Genomic DNA, 19,892 nt, shown 5'->3' on the forward strand with positions numbered 1-19,892 from the left:
CACTTATCTGGGTTGAACTGCATCTGCCACTTCTCAGCCCAGTTTTGCATCCTATCGATGTCCCGCTGTAACCTCTGACAGCCCTCCACACTATCCACAACACCCCCAACCTTTGTGTCATCAGCAAACTTACTAACCCGTCCCTCCACTTCCTCATCCAGGTCATTTATAAAAATGTGCTGGTGCACGTGAGCGTGTTTTGCATGTGAATGTGTTTTGTGTGTGTATGTTTTGCGTGTGTTTTCGTTTGTATGCGAGTGTGTTTGCGTTTGTGAGTGAGTGTGTTTTGCGCATGATTACACGTTGACCGTGTGTGTGTGTGTGTGTGTGTGTGTGTGTGCGTGCGAATGCACGTGCGTGAGGGAGGAACAGGGAGCAGCGACAGCCACTCTGCCCATTGTTGCCTGCCGTACTGCCGTCAGGCTGCCCCACCCACACTGACAACTCTGCCCTGCTCTCCCTCACCAGCACCCGTTCGCAAGCCAGGCCATGAGTCGGCTGCAGGGGATCGAACTCCTCGACAAGTTAAACAACCCAGATCCTCACGAGGGCGGTCTGATGGACGACAGTGATCTGGAGGTATTGTAGCCCTGGGGGGAGGGGGTCGCAGAGGAGGGGAAAGGCTTGTGGGTTACTGAGTCCCTGAGGGGGTGGGGTGAGCTCCTGCCCCTCAAGTCGATGCACCCTCCTGTATATGATCCTGTAGGATATTTATGCAATCAATTATTTTGTGTTTTATATTTGTAATTAATTTAGATCACTTGGTAGAGATCTGTTTTCACTTTGACATGAGAGTCTTTTTCTGTTGATCAGCATCCAAAAAAAAAGCCAAATTAAATCCACTGTGATTCAGCGTTGTAAAACAATAAAACATGAAAACTTCTGGGCGGGGGAGGGTGAATGATTTTTATCGGCACTGTATACGTAACAAGCCAATGAGGTAGAGGGTGACAACCTTTTGTGCACAATAAACTCTTCTTGGGCGTCCAGCCGAGTGCAGGTATCAATTTTAACCAACGTTTCAACGACAAACTCTGCCATCTTCATCAGGGGCGATGCCTGGGCATGTCTAGTCCGGTGGTATTTATACCCCCGTCGTCCGTCCCTCCCGATTGGTTAGTCCTCATCCAATCAGGTTTCTGCTCTCCCATCTTGTTTACAATCGAATTCCAGTTGCTTCTTACAGTACAGTCCGAGGCGACTCACTCTCTCCTCATAGTCTAACTCCCTCATCTCTGGAATCAACCTGGTGAATGGTCTCCAAAGCCAGTATATCCTTCCTCAAGTAAGGAGACCAGAACTGCCCACAGTACTCCAGGTGCGGCCTCACCAGTACCCTGTATAATTGCAGCATAACCTCCCTGCTCTTAAATTCAGTCCCTCTAGCAATGAAGGCCAATATCCCATTTGCCTCCTTGATAGCCTGCTGCACCTGCAAACCGACCTTTTGCGATGATAGAACATCACCAACCACATTGACGTCGCGGCCAAGAATGCCCGCCAACGCCTCTGCTTGCTCAGGAGGCTAATTGTGCTTTTATTGCACAAGAGAGTGAGGGGGGGAGAAAATGTCTGTGCAAAACACAAGCACATAGTCACATCGACGACAGTGCGAGAGGTGCTCTGTGGCGTTCTGTTGCTGAGGGAGGTCAGGGTTGTGCAGGTCGGTCCGCCAACCTGGTGGTGTGGGACTTCAGGCTTCTGCACCTCCTGCACGGCGGGAGCTGCGAGAAGATGGCATTGGGTGGCGGGGGAATCCATGGCCGCAGCTGCCGCCCTCTTGAGGCAGTGGGACGAGGAGGGAGGAGGCCTTGCAGCCCATCCGTCCTATCCCATGTGGCTGGCCGCAGCGGTCAACGGCTCCCTCCGCGGGGAGAGGAGGGCCCTCGGGCTGACGGGGTGGGGGGTGGCAGCTCTCTCCACGAGTAAGCCTCTCCTTGCCTTGCAGACCTGCGACGCTTTCCCGGACAAAATCCACTCTTTGGGATCCCACATGCGAGCCGAGAGGACCCGCTCGGAGATACAGTGTAAGTCGGAGCGGAATGGGATTCGTTGTTATTGACGTCCGTGGTGAAGTTTAATAAGTAGATACGATCGACAAATAGTGCAAAAAGAGAGGAAAAATCGTGAGGTGGTGTTTGTGGGTTTGTTGTCCGTTTAGAAATCGGATGGCGGAGGGGAAGAAGCTGTTCCTGAATCGTTGAGGCTCCTGTTGGTAGCAGTGAGAAGGGGGATGCCCTGGGTGGTGGGGGTCCTTTGTGATGGACGCTGCCTTTCTGAGGTACCGCCATTTGAAGAGGTCCTGGGTGCCGGGAGGGGCTGCCCGTCCGATGGAGCCGGCTGAGTTGACAACTTTCCTGCAGCTTTACCCGACCCTGTGCGGTGGCCCCTCCGTGCCAGACGGCGAGGCAGCCGGTCGGAATGCTCTCCGCGGTCCGTCTGGAGAAACCGGCTAGTCTTTGACGACGCGCCGACACCTCGCCCCCTATGAAGTCAGACCGTGCGCCAGGCAGGGATGTGGAACAGCTCGAGTTCTATTTTGGCGGTGTGGGGGCGGGGTGGGGGGGTGGAAACGGTGAGGCTGCTGTTTAAAAATAGAGCAAGTTGCCTCCTGAAGACAAGAGTTGAGGTTATTTTTTTTTAAATTATCTCTGAGCAAAGTCTTTGAATGTTTTTTAAGGTGGAGGGAGTTTGAAAATCGGTACTCGTATTTGTTGCGGGTGATAAGAGGCATATGGGAGGGGGTTTTGGGCAGAGATTGATAGATTCTTGATTGATAGGCGGGTCAAGGGTCACAGGGAGAAGGGAGGAGACTGGGATTAGTGAAAGAAACAGTCACTGTTCAATGGCAGAACAAGCTCGATGGGCTGAATGGCCTAATTCTGCTCCTATATTTTATAGACTTAAACTGAATGCCTTGGGTCTTTGCATATGCTGGGGGCAAGAAGTGTAGAGCCCATGGAGGGGAGGCTGGTTTCCATGGCGCGTAGAGTTGCCTCCATAACTCTCTGCAGTTCCTTGCGGTCCCCGGGCAGGGCAGTTGCCGTTCCGAGCCGCGATGCTTCCGGACAGGATGATTTATTTGTGGGTTCTTTGTTTTGTACGAGGACGGATCTCAAGGTGGACAATAAGTGCACTCTGAAGTGGGTGAGGGTCATCGGGGCCGTGAGCTTCCGTGGAAGTTGAGGCACCGGTGAGTTTGGGGACCCGGGGCCTTCAGGCAGCCGGTGAGGCAGTGACGGGGGTTGTGGGTTGAAGTGGGCGGTGGTACAAGGCAGGGAGAGACCTCATATCACTGTCCCTCTCCGCGTTCAGTCCGGCAGGTACAGTTCAGCTGCCCTATAAGGAAGGAGACTGAGCCTCAGAGCACCTTGGTGAGTACACGTTGGTGGGGAGAACAGACCCCACCTCTCCTCCACAACCCCCCCACCCCCCCGGATCGCCCCATGGCCTCTGATTGATCAGCCACGTTCTTGTTGCGTCGCGAGACAGACACACCCGAGTCTCCCACTCCACCGTGGTCGGCAGTGACCCATCCCGTTCTCCCCGTGACCGCGTGGGTCTCCTCCAGCTACCCTGGCTTCCTCCCGCCTCCCCAAGACGTACAGGTCAGTCGGTGAATTGGTCGCGTGGGTGTAACCGGCTGGCGCGGGGGCCGGAAGGCCCTATTAGCTCCCAAGTAAAACTAATCGCAACAGCGGGATCCCCCGCAGGTCGGCGGGCTGATTGTGCGCTGATAATCGAGGAGTGTTGACTGAGCTGTGGGCAGGTTAAGGGGAACCCGCGTTGCGGGGTGGGGGGGAGGGAATGGGAATGATTTGAGAGCTGGCAGACACTGGACGGGCCGATTGGCCCGCCTAGTCTAAGGAAACACGATAAACATGGGGGGAAACGGGATTGATTCGAGGGCGGTTAGCATAACACTTTACAGCGCTGGGCTTTGATTCCAACCGCTGTCTGTGCGTTCCTCTTGTGATTGCGCAGATTTCCTCCAGGTGCTCTGGTTTCCTCCCACAGTCCAAAATGTGGTTAATTGGCCACGTGCATGTAACTGGGCGGTGTGGATCGTTGGGATGGAAGGGCGTGCCTTATCTCTAAACTAAAATTATTTTTTAGAAGTCTCATATGTGGGAGACAGACCCCATGATGTACCTCTCTGCTCCTGGCCCCAGGGGAAGCCCCCTGCCCTTTCTTACGAGATAGGAAGCCTTTCGGAATCAGGTTTATTACCACTGACCTGCACTCAGTGGCCAGTTTGTTAGGTAAATGCAATTTAATTTAATTTAAATATTAGGTAAACGCATGTCGATGCAAATGTCTGATCGGCTAATCATGTGGCAGCAGCCCAACGCATAAAAGCACACAGACGTGGTCAAGAGGCTCAGCTGTTGACCGTGGAACGGTTGTCGGTGCCAGGCGGGGTGGTCTGAGTATCTCAGAAACCGCTGGCCTCCCGGGACATGCGCGCAGCGCAGCCTCGAGAGTTTACAGAGAACGGTGCGAGAAAGAAAAAGAAAACGTCCAGTGAGCAGCAGTTCGGGGGGGGCGCGAAAACGCCTCGTTAATGAGAGAGGTCAGAGGAGACTGGGCCAGACTGGTTCAAGGTGACAGGAACTCGAATAAGCACGCGTTACAACAGTGGTGTGCCAAAGAGCATCTCGAGCCTTGGACGGGCTATGGAGGAAGAAGACAATGAACATCAACCCAAAGTGGTCACTTTATTCGGTGCAGAAGATAGACTCAGATACTGGATGCGTGTGGTGAGATTTGTTGTTTCGTTGCAGCAGCGCCTTAAAAGTACTATAAAATTGAATAAGAAATATAAATAGATAGTGCGAAAAGAGAAGAAAAGAGTCTTCATGGACCGTTCAGGAACCTGATGTCGAGGGGAAGAAGCTGTTCCTGAAACGTTGAGTGCGGGTCCTTCGGGCTCCTGTACCCCCACCCCGATGGTTGCAATGGAAAGGGGTATCCTAGATGACGGACTCAGCCCTCTTGGGGCACGGCTGCTTCGGAGGTGTCTTCGACACCGGGGGAGGCTACTGCCCGCGATGGAGCCGGCTGAGTTCGGACCCCCTCTGCAGCTCTTCCCGATCTTCCCCCAACGCCCCGTACCAGAGTGATGCGGCCAGCTAGACTGCTGTCCGCAGTACATCTGCAGAAACTTGTGAGTTGTCTTTGGTGACCCTGCGGGCCGCTCCGAGTGAGACGTGGCCACTGGCGTGTCTTCTGCGTAATTGCATCGCCCGGGGTAGGTCTTCAGAGACGACGGGAAGCTGCTCACCCTTTCTGCTGCCGAGCCCTCGATGAGGGCAGGCGCGTCCATTCAGTCCGTTTACTTCCATCCTAGCTCTTAAAGCAAACCCCTCCAGTCCTACTTCCCACTCAGCTCTCCCTTCATTTTTTGAGATTATGAAGACACGCAGTCCTCTTTTATTGTCATTTAGTAATGCATGCATTAAGAAATGATACAATATTCCTCCAGTGTGATAACACAAAACACAGGACAGACCAAGACTGAAAAAACTGATAAAACCACATAATTATACATACAGTTACAACAGTGTAACAATACCATAACTTGATGAAGTCCATGAGCACAGTAAAGTTCAAAGTCTCTCAAATGTCCCACATCTCACGCAGATGGGAGAACGAAGAAAAACTCTCCCTGCCATGCCGACCACAGTCCGACTCTGAGTCATCCGAAAACTTCGAGCTCTGATCAGCCCTCCGACACCGAGTACTGAGCGCCATCTCTGTCTGAACGATTCGACCTCTTTCTCGGTCGCCAAAAGCAGGCAAGGCCGGGGATTTTGAGGCCTACCCTCCGAGAGATTCCCGACCACACAGTAACGACAGCAGCGAACGGGCGTTTCAGAAATTTCTCCAGATGTTCCTCTGTGCTTTCACGTCCATTCTCCATCAAATCAGAATTGCCCACGGCCCCTATTTAACAGATACGATATCACTTTTCACTGGAGGGCTGCACACACACAGGCACACCGCCATCTTCTCCTCCCACCTATAGGCATCCGTTAGTCTCGTGAGACCATGGATTTGCGCCTTGGAAGGTTTCCAGGGCGCAGGCCTGGGCAAGGTTGTACGGAAGACCGGTATGTCACCGATGTTGTCCAAGGGAAGGGCACTAGGACCCATACAGCTTGGCACCGGTGTCGTCGCAGAGCAATGTGTGATTAAGTGCCTTGCTCAAGGACACAACACGCTGCCTCGGCTGGGGCTCGAACTCACGACCTTCAGATCACTAAACCAATGCCTTAACCACCTGGCCACGTGCGAACGCTCTCAATTCAATTACTGACCCTGCATATCATTGGGGTGCGGGAGGAAAGTGGAGCGTCTGAGGGAAACTCCACACTGATAGGGCCAGAGGCGGGGATCGACCCTGGGTCTCTGGCACTGTGAGGCAGCGGCCTCTACCCACCGCCCACCATCGTCACTAACGGCTTTTTATTTACCTTGAGTTGTCAACCCCCCGGGGTGAGATTTGAACCCCCGCCTCAGCGTCCGGGCCTCTGGCTGCCAGTCCCGTGACTTAACCACTACACCACCAAGGGCAGCTTGCTGTCCGTGGCCCCATCTGTGCCCGCCCCCACCCCCGGCAACAGGGGCAGTGGCCCTCGGTAACCATCCCGTCTGCTCCCCAGGACGCCGATCAGGATGACGTGTGGAAGATCCACGACGGAGGCAACGACAGTCTGTAAGGAATTTCTTTCTGAAACTCCCACTTCTCCAGATTGCCTGGCGCGTGTGCAGAACAAAAAATATAATGAATAAGACCACAAAACCGTCAGAGCAGAATAAAGCCACTTGGCCCATCGATCATGCTCCACTTCCATCTTGGCTGATTTATTTTCGCTCTCAACCCAAATTTTCCTGTCTTCTCCCCATAACCTTTGATGCCCTGACGAATCAAGGAACTATCAGCCTCCATTTTAAATATCCCCAATGACTTGGCCTCCACAGCCGCCTCTGGCAATGAATTCCACAGCTTCACCTCCCCCGGCTAAAGAAATTCCTCCCTGTCTCTGTTCCAAAGGGACGTCCTATTCTGAGGCTGTCAGACAATTAAATTACTCCCTTAAATAAAAATTAACAGTGCTACGCATTTTTAACTCACAAACGGTGTCAGGTTTGGGATCAGTTCTTCTTAAATCGTAACTCAAGCACAGTCCCAGCAATGGCAAACCAGGTGATTTCCAGAAACTCTGAGGACCCTCTGGTCCTAGGCTCCCCCACCATAGGAAACAACCTCTCGACGTCCACTCCATCCAGGCCTTTCACCATTTGGAAGGTTTCAGTGAGATCCCCCTCTCTTTCTTATTAACTCCAGTGAGTACAGGCCAGGAGACACCAAACACTCCTCAGACAAAACAACACGAGTGCAAGCGTTTTGGGGTGTGTGTGTGTGTGTGTGTGTGTGTGTGTGTGTATCTGCGCAAGTGTGAGCATGTGACAGGGAGCCCAGACCGTGTGTGTGCGCGCACAGAACACAGAAACGCAAGTGGGTGGGGGGAAGGGTGTGTGTCTTTCTGGTGGGAGCTTGGAGTAGGTGTGAGTGGCCGGGTGTACAAGTGGGAACGAGTGCGAGGGAGAGCAGAGGGCAAACTGTGGCCTCACTAACGCTGGGCTTTGTTGGTTTCAGGAGCTTGCTGCGGAGTGTGCAGGAGGCTCTGGAACAGAGGTACGTTGTGTCACGGTCCCAGAGTGCGTATAGTACGTACGTATACACGCACACGCACGCACACACACATTGTCAGACCGTAAGATATAGGAGCAGAATTAGGCCATTTGGCCCATCAAGTCTGCTCCACCATTTCCTTCAGGGTTACATAGTCATAGTCAGACTTTATTGATCCCGGGGGAAATTGGTTTTTGTTACAGTTGCACCATAAATAATAAATAGTAATAGAACCATAAATAGTTAAATAGTAATATGTAAATTATGCCAGTAAATTATGAAATAAGTCCAGGACCAGCCTATTGGCTCAGGGTGTCTGACCCTCCCAGGGAGGAGTTGTAAAGTTTGATGGCCACAGGCAGGAATGACTTCCTATGACGCTCAGTGCTGCATCTCGGTGGAATGAGTCTCTGGCTGAATGTACTCCTGTGCCCACCCAGTACATTATGTAGTGGATGGGAGACATTGTCCAAGATGGCATGCAACTTGGACAGCATCCTCTTTTCAGACACCACCGTCAGAGAGTCCAGTTCCATCCCCACAACACCACTGGCCTTACCAATGAGTTTGTTGATTCTGTTGGTGTCTGCTACCCTCAGCCTGCTGCCCCAGCACACAACAGCAAACATGATAGCACTGGCCACCACAGACTCGTAGAACATCCTCAGCATCGTCCGGCAGATATTAAAGGACCTCAGTCTCCTCAGGAAATAGAGACGGCTCTGACCCTTCTTGTAGACAGCCTCAGTGATCTTTGACCAGTCCAGTCTATTGTCAATTCGTATCCCCAGGTATTTGTAATCCTCCACCATGTCCACCCTGACCCCCTGGGTGGAAACAGGGGCCACCGGTACGGAGGTATCACTAGATTCTGGAGTGGTTCCGGAGTATTGGAAAATTGCAAATGTCACTCCTCTCTTTCGGAAGGGAGGGTGGGAGGCAGGAGAAAGGAAACCATAGGCCAGCCAGCCTTACTTCAATAGCTGGGAATAGGTTGGAGCCGATTGTTAAGGATGAGGTTTCAGGGTACTTGGAGGCACATGATACTTGCACGTGATAGAGGGGCCAAAATCAGAATGCTGGAAGTCTGGTCCTACTAAAGAGTCTCGGCCCGAAACGTCAACTGTTCACTCTTTCCCAAAGATGCTGCCTGGCCTGCTGAGTTCCTCCAGCGTCTCGTGTGTGTGTGTGTGTGTGTGTGTGTTGTGTGGTTTTCTTAAGGGAAAATCTTGCCTGAGAAATCTGTTGGATTCTTTTGAGGAAATTACAGGCAGGACGGACAAAGAAGAGTGGATGCTGCTTATTTGGATTTTCAGAAGACCTCACATGAGTTTGCCTTACAAGAGCCCATGGTATTACAGGAAAGATGCTAGCATGGACACAACATACATCAAAGTTGCTGGTGAACGCAGCAGGCCAGGCAGCATCTATAGGAAGAGGCGCAGTCGACGTTTCAGGCCGAGACCCTGACGAAGGGTCTCGGCCTGAAATGTCGACTGCGCCTCTTCCTATAGATGCTGCCTGCCCTGCTGCGTTCACCAGCAACTTTGATGTATGTTGCTTGAATTTCCAGCATCTGCAGAATTCCTGTTGTTTAGCATGGACAGAACATTAGTTGATTGGCAGGAGTGGGGGGAAAAAGGGGAGCCTTTTCTGGTTGACTGCCCAGTGACTCGTGGTGTTCCTCAGGGGTCAGTGTTGGGACCATTTCACATTATATGTCAATGATTTGAATGATGGAATTCTTGGCTTTGTAGCCAAGTTTGCAGACGATATGAAGATGGGTGCAGGGGTAGGTAATACTGAGGAAGCAGGGAGTCTGAAGAAGAATTTGGACAGAGTTGAAGAACGGGCAAAGAAGAGGCAGGTGGAATACAGTGTCGGGAAGTGTACGGTCATGCACTAAGGTAGAAGAAATAAAGAATGTAGATTTTTTTCCTAAAAGGAGAGCGAGTTCAAAACTCCGAGGTGCGAAGGGACTTTGGGCAGTCCTCGTGCAGGATTCCCTAAAGGTTAACTTTGCAAGTTGAGTTTGTGGCGAGGAAGGCAAATGCGATGTTAGCATTCATTCCAAGAGGACCAGAATGTAAAAGTCAAAGGTGGTTGCTTTTAAAGTAAGGTTTCAGAAGGCGTTGGTCAGGCCGCACTTGGAGGACTCTGAGCTGTTTTGGCTCCCTATTCCAAGGCAGGACGTGCTGGCATTGGAGAGTGTCCAGAGAAGGTTCACGAGAGTCATTCCAGGAAGGAAAGGGTGGACTTATGAACAGTGATTGTTGGCATCGGGGCTGTATTCGCTGGAGTTCAGAAGAACTCGGGGTGGGGGGTGGATCTCATGGAAACCTATTGAATATTGAGAGACCTAGACAGAGTAGATGTGGGGAGGATGTTTCTTATAGCAGGAGAGTCCAGGACCAGATGGAACAGAGATGAAGAGAACTTTTTTAAAGCCAGGATTCATTGCCATGGATGGGTGTGGGGGTCAAGTCATAGGGTACAGGGGTGGTAGGGGGAGGATAGCAGGAGAATGGGGTTAATTCTGGTCCTATATCTTATGGGGAGAGAGAGAGAGAGAGAGAGAGAGAGAGAGACACACACACAATTTACAAATGTCAACTCATTGTGGGCTCTCTCTGGTACACTGACTGTAATTTAGTGTCAGATTTCTCCCCGCCTGCTCCATCTCGGTGCTGAAATATATCTCTGTGTTTCCAGCAATCTCACAATCAAACGTGGACCGACACCCAAGCTTCTGCAGGTAAGATCGTCCCAGCGTAACCAGAGGACCCAGACCCTACCACTTTTTTTTTGGACACTGGGGTAAACGCAGTTCAGCCCAGAAAGCTTGCACAGCTCCGAGTGCGGGGCAGAGAGGGCATTGCTTTAATATCACATCCAAAGGACAGTGTAGAACTCCCTCCTCACCACTCCATCCCCCCCACACTGTGTGGCACTCCCTTGTCACTGCCCTTCACGTGACATTCCTCCTCAACGCCCCCCTCACAGCGAGGTACTCCCTCCTAATCACCCCTCCCTCAGTGTGACACTCCCTCCTTCAGTGTGACACTCCCTCCTCACCGCCTCTCCCTCAGTGTGACACTCTCTCCTCACTGCCCCACCCTCAGGGTGACACTCCCTCCTCACCGCCCCTCCCTCAGTGTGACACTCCCTCCTCACCGCCCTCCCTCAGTGTGACACTCTCCCTCCTCACCGCCCTCCCTCAGTGTGACACTCCCTCCTCACCGCCCTCCCTCAGGGTGACACTCCCTCCTCACCGCCCTCCCTCAGTGTGACACTCCCTCCTCACCGCCCCTCCCTCAGGGTGACACACCCTCCTCACCGCCCCTCCCTCAGGGTGACACTCCCTCCTCACCGCCCTCCCTCAGTGTGACACTCTCCCTCCTCACCGCCCTCCCTCAGTGTGACACTCCCTCCTAATCACCCCTCCTTCAGTGTGACACTCCCTCCTCACCGCCCTCCCTCAGTGTGACACTCCCTCCTCACCGCCCCACCCTCAGTGTGACACTCCCTCCTCACTGCCCCTCCCTCAGTGAGACACTCCCTCGTCACCGCTCACCCTCAGTGTGATGCTCCCTCATCACCGCCCCACCATCAGTGTGACACTCCCTCCTCACTGCCCCTCTCTCAGTGTGACACTCCTTCCTCAACGCCCCTCCCTCAGTGAGACACTCCCTCGTCACGGCCCCACCCTCAGTGTGACGCTCCCTCCTCACCGCCCCTCCCTCAGTGTGACGCTCCCTCCTCACCACCCCTCCCTCAGTGTGACGCTCCCTCCTCACCACCCCACCCTCAGTGTGACGCTCCCTCCTCACCGCCCCCTCTCAGTGTGACGCTCCCTCCTCACCGCCCTTCCCTCAGTGAGACACTCCCTCCTCACCGCCCCTCCCTCAGTGTGACACTCCCTCCTCACCGCCCCTCCCTCAGTGTGACACTCCCTCCTCACCGCCCCTCCCTCAGTGAGACACTCCCTCCTCACCACCCTTCCCACAGTGTGACGCTCCCTCCTCACCACCCCTCCCTCAGTGAGACACTCCCTCCTCACCACCCCTCCCTCAGTGTGACGCTCCCTCCTCACCACCCCTCCCTCAGTGTGACACTCCCTCCTCACCGCCCCACCCTCAGTGTGACACTCCCCCCTCGCCGTCCCTCCCTCAGTGTGACACTCCCCTTCACCTCCCCTCCCTCAACGTGATGCTCCCTCCTCACCACCCCTCCCTCAGGGTGACACTCCCTCCTCACCGCCTCTCCCTCAGAGTGACACTCCCCCCTCGCCGTCCCTCCCTCAGTGTGACACTCCCCCCTCACCGCCTCTCCCTCAGTGTGACACTCCCTCCTCACCGCCCCTCCCTCAAAGTGACACTCCCTCCTCACCGCCCCACCCTCAGTGTGACACTCCCTCCTCACCACCCCTCCCTCAGTGTGACACTCCCTCCTCACCGCCTCTCCCTCAGTGTGACACTCCCCTTCACCTCCCCTCCGATGGCATGGCACTGTCTCCTTCCTGGCCCTCCTACCAACCATCCCCCCCCCCGGTAGCAGGGTGCTCCCATCCCTCCATTCCAGTCCCAGCTGTCAGACCAGGACGAGTTTTTGTCACGTCTGCCATGCAGATATCCAGACGTGTGGGTGGGGGTTTTAAACCCAGCAAGTGGGATCACTCTACAAGACCAGCTCCAAAGTAGCCATTCGGTCCCATAGATACTAGCCGTCTCCCCGTCTCCCCACAGTCGGATACTAACCGTCTCCCCGTCTCCCCACAGTCGGGTACTAACCGTCTCCCCGTCTCCCCACAGTCGGATACTAACCGTCTCCCCACAGTCGGGTACTAACCGTCTCCCCATCTCCCCACAGTCGGGTACTAACCGTCTCTCTGTCTCCCCACAGTCGGGTACTAACCGTCTCCCTGTCTCCCCACAGTCGGATACTAACCGTCTCCCCGTCTCCCCACAGTCGGATACTAACCGTCTCCCCACAGTGGGGTACTAACCGTCTCCCCGTCTCCCCACAGTCGGGTACTAACTGTCTCCCCACAGTCGGGTACTAACCGTCTCCCCGTCTCCCCACAGTCGGGTACTAACCGTCTCCCCACAGTGGGGTACTAACCGTCTCCCCGTCTCCCCACAGTCGGGTACTAACCGTCTCCCCGTCTCCCCACAGTCGGATACTAACCATCTCCCCACAGTCGGGTACTAACCGTCTCTCTGTCTCCCCACAGTCGGATTCTAACCGTCTCCCTGTCTCCCCACAGTCGGGTACTAACCGTCTCCCCGTCTCCCCACAGTCGGATACTAACCGTCTCCCCACAGTTGAGTACTAACCGTCTACCCATCTCCCCACAGTCGGGTACTAACCGTCTCTCTGTCTCCCCACAGTCGGGTACTAACCGTCTCCCCACAGTCGGGTACTAACCGTCTCCCCGTCTCCCTACAGTCGGGTACTAACCGTCTCCCCACAATCGGGTACTAACCGTCTCCCCGTCTCCCCACAGTCGGGTACTAACCGTCTCCCCACAGTCGGGTACTAACCGTCTCCCCGTCTCCCCACAGTCGGATACTAACCGTCTCCCCGTCTCCCCACAGTTGAGTACTAACCGTCTCCCCACAGTCGGGTACTAACCGTCTCCCCGTCTCCCTACAGTCGGGTACTAACCGTCTCCCCACAGTCGGGTACTAACCGTCTCTCTGTCTCCCCACAGTTGAGTACTAACCGTCTCCCCATCTCCCCACAGTCGGGTACTAACCGTCTCTCTGTCTCCCCACAGTTGAGTACTAACCGTCTCCCCACAGTCGGGTACTAACCGTCTCCCCGTCTCCCCACAGTCGGGTACTAACCGTCTCTCTGTCTCCCCACAGTTGAGTACTAACCGTCTCCCCATCTCCCCACAGTCGGGTACTAACCGTCTCCCCGTCTCCCTACAGTCGGGTACTAACCGTCTCCCCGTCTCCCCACAGTCGGGTACTAACCGTCTCCCCGTCTCCCCGTAGTCGGACGTGGTGGACGAACATTGGTCCGTGGACAAGACTGGCACAGTGAAACGTGCTCCACAAACCCTGCGCCCCTCGAGGGAGCAGCTGGCAGAGGGCAGTGCCGGGGGCACCCTGCGGCCGGGGGCACCTCTAGCCAGCTGGGCAGACGGTAGGCGGCCGCGTCTCGTGGTGCGTTTTCTGTGTGAGGCTCCACACTCGGGAAACCAACCAGTTCCAGCAGGGCACAGGGAAGCTGGAAGACTCCCCTTCGGTTTCAGACTCCCCCACAATACGTGACAGACCTTCACCGGGACACGGGTCACTCACTGACCCTCACTGGGGGACAGTTCTTCACCGGGACAGGGGTCACTCACTGACCCTCACCGGGGACAAACCCTCACTGGGGAACAGGTCACTCACACTGACCCTCACCGGGACAGGGGTCACTCACACTGACCCTCACTGGGGGACAGTTCTTCAGCGGGACAGGGGTCACTCACTGACCCTCACTGGGGGACAGTTCTTCAGCGGGACAGGGGTCACTCACTGACCCTCACTGGGGGACAGACCTTCACTGGGACAGGGGTCACTCACACTGACCCTCACTGGGGGACAGACCTTCACTGGGACAGGGGTCACTCACACTGACCCTCAATGGGGGACAGACCTTCACTGGGACAGGGGTCACTCACACTGACCCTCAATGGGGGACAGTTCTTCACCGGGACAGGGGTCACTCACACTGACCCTCACTGGGGGACAGACCTTCACTGGGACAGGGGTCACTCACACTGACCCTCACTGGGGGACAGTTCTTCACCGGGACAGGGGTCACTCACACTGACCCTCACTGGGGGACAGACCTTCATTGGGACAGGGGTCACTCACACTGACCCTCACTGGGGACAAACCTTCACTGGGACAGGGGTCACTCACACTGACCCTCACTGGGGGACAGTTCTTCACCGGGACAGGGGTCACTCACACTGACCCTCACTGGGGGACAGTTCTTCACCGGGACAGGGGTCACTCACACTGACCCTCACTGGGGGACAGACCTTCACTGTGACAGGGGTCACTCACACTGACCCTCACTGGGGGACAGACCTTCATTGGGACAGGGGTCACTCACACTGACCCTCACTGGGGGACAGACCTTCATTGGGACAGGGGTCACTCACTGACCCTCACTGGGGACAAACCTTCACCAGGACAGGGGTCACTCACACTGACCCTCACTGGGGGACAGACCTTCATTGGGACAGGGGTCACTCACACTGACCCTCACTGGGGGACAGACCTTCATTGGGACAGGGGTCACTCACGGACCCTCACTGGGGACAAACCTTCACCAGGACAGGGGTCACTCACACTGACCCTCACTGGGGAACAAACCTTCATTGGGACAGGGGTCACTCACACTGACCCTCACTGGGGAACAAACCTTCACCGGGACAGGAGTCACTCACACTGACCCTCACTGGGGGACAGACCTTCATTGGGACAGGGGTCACTCACACTGACCCTCACTGGGGAACAAACCTTCACCGGGACAGGAGTCACTCACACTGACCCTCACCGGGGGACAGTTCTTCACCGGGACAGGGGTCACTCACACTGACCCTCACTGGGGGACAAACCTTCATCGGGACAGGGGTCAGTCACACTGACCCTCACTGGGGGACAAACCTTCACCGGGACAGGGGTCACTCACACTGACCCTCACTGGAGGACAGTTCTTCACCGGGACAGGGGTCACTCACACTGACCCTCACCGGGGGACAAACCTTCATCGGGACAGGGGTGACTCACACTGACCCTCATCCGGGGACAGACCTTCATCGGGACAGGGGTCACTCACACTGACCCTCACTGGGGGACAGACCTTCACCAGGACAGGGGTCACTCACACTGACCCTCACTGGGGGACAGACCTTCATCGGGACAGGGGTCACTCACACTGACCCTCACCAGGGGACAAACCTTCACTGTGACATGGGTCACTCACACTGACCCTCAATGGGGGACAGTTCTTCACCGGGACAGGGGTCACTCACACTGACCCTCACTGGGGGACAGACCTTCACCGGGACAGGGGTCACTCACACTGACCCTCACTGGGGGACAGACCTTCACTGGGACAGGGGTCACTCACACTGACCCTCACTGGGGGACAGACCTTCATCGGGACAGGGGTCACTCACACTGACCCTCACCGGGGGACAGACCTTCATCGGGACAGGGGTCACTCACACTGACCCTCACCGGGGGATAGGTCCCTCTCTCTCCTACCCCTTGCTCTCCCTCCGCCTCTCTCTCTGCCATCACCCTCCCTCTCTCCCACTCGCATGTAGACATACACACAGAGAACACAATGCCCCTCTCTCTGTCCCTGTCTCCTCTGCCACACTCACACACAGATGCACATGCACTCTGCTGGGGGAGTGGGTGGATGGAGTCGGGAGGGTACTGGAAACTGTGACTGCCGACGGGAGCGTTTGTGACATTGCCAGCATTTCTGCCCTAGGGGTGGTGGACCAGCTCTCCGTCAGCCCCCCGGAGGAGGGGGAGGCCCAAACCCAGGCCACTGAGACCACAGACACCAACAAGCAGGAGACCCCGGTGAGTAACCCCACCCTGTCCCGGTCACGGTCTGGTCTCCTGCGCGGGGGTTGGGGTGGGGAGGTGTGAATGTGGATCACAATTTCTCCCATCCCCACCCTCCCATCCAGAGATGTGAGGGCAGGTTACATAAACGTCGGGTGCAGTGCGAGTTGGAGATGGAGGGTGGGGTGAGGAGGCGAGGGAGTGCCAGGACGTGAGGGATGGGAGGAGCGGAGGGGAGGGGAGAGGAGAGGCAAAGTGAGGGAGAGAGGGAGGGAATGGGATGGGGAAGGGAGGGAGAGAGGGTGCAAGAGAAGCTGTGAAGGAGGGAAGGGGGAGGAAGAGCGATGGAGTGCAAGAGGAGGGGAGGGAGGGGAGGGAAAGAGAGGGGGTGCAAGACCATGTGAGGGAGGGAAGAGGAGAGGTCGAGTGAGGAAGAGAGAGAAGGAATGGGGAGGGAGAGAGGGAGCGCAAGAGGATGTGAGGGAGGGAAGGAGGGAGGGAGAGGAGAGGCAGGGAAAGGCAGTGTGGGCGGAGGAGGGTGCAGAGTGGCTCTCGATGTCTCAGCTGCCGAGTATATTTACTGTTACTGAGGGCACTGAGGGGTGAAGGTGATGCTGAGGTGGAAGATCAGTTGCCTGATTGATTGTTGGGGACAGGAACAAGGGGCTGAATGGTCTGTTGTTATAAATAGAGAGTCAACCAGGCTCTTCAGACCAACGTCCAAGCTGACCAGGGTCCCCTTCCGGACCAATCTCGTTTGCACATATCCCCCCCGAACCTTCCCCGTCCATAGGAAGGTGTTGGGAGGGAATTCCAGCGGCCGGGAGCCAGGCATGGCCGCCAATGGCAGAGCGACGGGAATGGGGGAGTGAGTGGGAGGTCGGAACTGTAGGGTATGGGAGATCTCGGGGTGGGTTGGCTCAACGTCACGGGCCACACACACACACACACACACACACACACACACACACACACACACGAGGCCTCAGCAGGTCAGGCAACGTGGGAATGAATAAACTGTCAGTGTTTTGGGCTGAGACCCTTCTTCAGGACGCAAGTCTGGGTACATCCTCAGCGCTGGGTGATGGATGCACTATTTTTTTTCCCCCTGGGATTTCATCCCGGAGAAGTAACAAGTTCCCAGGGGAAAGACCCAGGGTCTGAAGGTCAGGACCCGACTGTGTCAGACACAAAACTTCGCCCTGTCCCGTCACTCTGTGTGTCCGCACGTGCTCGTGCTAACGTGTGGGTGAGTATTGGAATTGGCTGCATCAGTGTTAGCTGACGTTTGTTGAATTGGAGTTGGTTATTCTGTTCCAGAGGTATGATGGAAAGCTCCTCTTGCTCACTGTTCTGACAGATCAGAGCCCTGAGGTAGAACAAGGGAAAACAATAACAATGCAGGAGAACGTTTCACAGTTACCGAGTAAGCGAGAAGGTGCAAGAGCCCATCTTATCGTGCAAGAGGTCCGTGCGGGAGTCTGAAAGCATGCCTGTTTCCCAGACTCAGACTCCTGTCCCATCACTGTACAACTGTGTGTGTTCTGTGTCTCTTGTTGTAGCGTGGTCGAAATCACCGGAGACACAGAGTCACTGGTAGATACAAAGCAGCTTCTGTATTCGACACAAGGTACAGCAGGCATCTTACGGATGGAGATGCTTTCTGCTGAAAGGTCTGCTAGCTCAATGTGGGCTCGATATTTATATGCTAAACACAAAGGCGATCGCTACTTAAGAAGTTATAGACAATGCTTCCTATTGAAGCTACATACAAAACGTCACTCCTCCTAACTTCATCCTTTCCTTCCAACGCCAACATGTCTGGGTTGGTATCCACAGCCTTTAGGAATGCAAGTTAAATCCACAATACACTTATTTGGCATTTTACATGCTAACATAGAAGATAATTAATATTTATAAAGTATAGATAATACCGTCTTCGAAACTACAGCATCTGGTCAAACTACTGCACCAGAAGCATCTGGTAGTCACATCTTTTTTAGGAAGCGCATTGTTGTGGACTCAATCCACAGTACTTTGTCAGATAGAAGTCTGGTGGCCAAAGTCATTTAAGTGTAAACTAATCTACCCAAAAAATCTCACTCTAACTAATTGTGTATGACTGTAGTTTCTGATTGTGCATTGTGTGTGTCTATGTTCTGTATATCTGTTGTGTATGACTGTATCTCATGTATACAGTTCTTTGTGTGTGTTTGTGTATGATTGCAGTGTGCGTGATGATTGTAGTGTGTGCTTGTGTGTCTGTAGTGTATGTTGGTGTGTGTCTGTAGTGAGTGTTTGTGTGTAGTGTGTGTTGGTGCATGTGATTGTAGTGTGTGTTTGTGTGTCTGTAGTGTGTGTTGGTGCGTGTGATTGTAGTGTGTGTTTGTGTATGATTGTAGTGTGTGTTTGTGTGTCTGTAGTGTGTGTTGGTGCGTGTGATTGTAGTGTGTGTGTCTGTAGTGTGTGTTGGTGCATATGATTGCAGTGTGTGTGTTTGTGTGTCTGTAGTGTGTGTTGGTGTGTGTGATTGTGTGGGTGCATATGATTGTAGTGTGTGTGTCTCTAGTGTGTGTTGGTGTGTGTGATTGTAGTGTGTGTTGGTGTGTGATTGTAGTGTGATTGCAGTGTGTGTGTTTGTGTTTGTGTCTCTGTAGTGTGTGTTGGTGTGTGTGATTGTGTGTGTTTGTAGTGTGTGTTGGTGTGTGATTGTAGTGTGATTGCAGTGTGTGTGTTTGTGTCTGTAGTGTGTGTTGGTGCGTATGATTGTAGTGGTGTGTGTTCATTGTGTGTGTGTGTGTGTATTGTGCATGTCTGATGACCAATCAACCTACCAGCCGGTACGTCTTTGGAGTGTGGGGGGAAATCGGGGCACCCGGAGGAAACCTCCGTGGTCACGGGGAGAATGTACAAACTCCTTACAGACAATGGCGGGAATTGAATGCGAGTCGCTGGTGCTGTAAAGCGTTGTGCTGACCACTACGCCACTGGGCCAGCCCACTCACTCTTGTTGAGTGTGACTGTAGTTTGTGTGTGTGAGTGTTGAGTGTATCCCTGTATTATTTGTGCTTTATACACACACACTCTGTCGCTGGGAGTGGCTGACACACTCCTCCCTCCCTTTTCTGGGCGTGTTCCTCCTCCAGGCGTTGGAGCTGTGGGGTGGGTGGGGAGGGGCCGTGGGTTTATCTGCCCCGTGTATCAGGCTGCGAATAACCGGCGTCCCCTTTGATTGCAGAGGGAAATCAGTCACGGGCTGCCTCCGACCCCGAAAGTTCACGTAAGGAGACGTGCGATGGTACTATGACACGTGGGAGCGCATCCAGGCGGGACCCTGCCAAGGGAACAGTGGGGATGGGACACTGGGGAGCGGATAACGGGGGGTGGGGGTGAAGGGCTGGCAAAGCTGAGTCATTCAGACAAAGGAGCAGAACGAGGCCATTCAGCCCGTCGAGTCTGCTATGCCATCCCATCATGGCCGATCCGTCGACCCTCCCAACCCCACTCTCCTGCCTTCTCCCCGTATCCTTTGACGCCCTGACTAGTCAGCTTCCGCTTTAAATACGGCCGGTGACTCGGCCGCCTGTGCCGACGAATTCCAC

The 19,892-nt window shown here is 54.5% G+C and overlaps 1 protein-coding gene across 2 annotated transcripts in view; it reads left to right on the forward strand.

Moving 5' to 3' along the window:
- The window catches only part of LOC134339729 (mitogen-activated protein kinase kinase kinase kinase 2-like), a 95,972-nt gene that overhangs the window by 60,314 nt on the left and 15,766 nt on the right, over window positions 1-19,892 (forward strand). Inside the window, exons 12-20 of one of the 2 annotated variants that reach the window (XM_063036453.1) lie at window positions 469-579; window positions 1,949-2,027; window positions 3,316-3,374; window positions 6,666-6,718; window positions 7,664-7,702; window positions 10,412-10,454; window positions 13,702-13,852; window positions 16,211-16,305; window positions 19,529-19,570. In XM_063036453.1, the coding sequence (XP_062892523.1) occupies window positions 469-579; window positions 1,949-2,027; window positions 3,316-3,374; window positions 6,666-6,718; window positions 7,664-7,702; window positions 10,412-10,454; window positions 13,702-13,852; window positions 16,211-16,305; window positions 19,529-19,570 (672 nt within the window). The remainder of the gene's footprint in view (window positions 1-468; window positions 580-1,948; window positions 2,028-3,315; window positions 3,375-6,665; window positions 6,719-7,663; window positions 7,703-10,411; window positions 10,455-13,701; window positions 13,853-16,210; window positions 16,306-19,528; window positions 19,571-19,892) is intronic. The other variant, XM_063036455.1, reaches the window with a different exon arrangement.

Source organism: Mobula hypostoma, chromosome 30, assembly GCF_963921235.1.
Source record: "Mobula hypostoma chromosome 30, sMobHyp1.1, whole genome shotgun sequence".
NCBI classification, from domain to species: Eukaryota; Metazoa; Chordata; class Chondrichthyes; order Myliobatiformes; family Myliobatidae; genus Mobula; species Mobula hypostoma.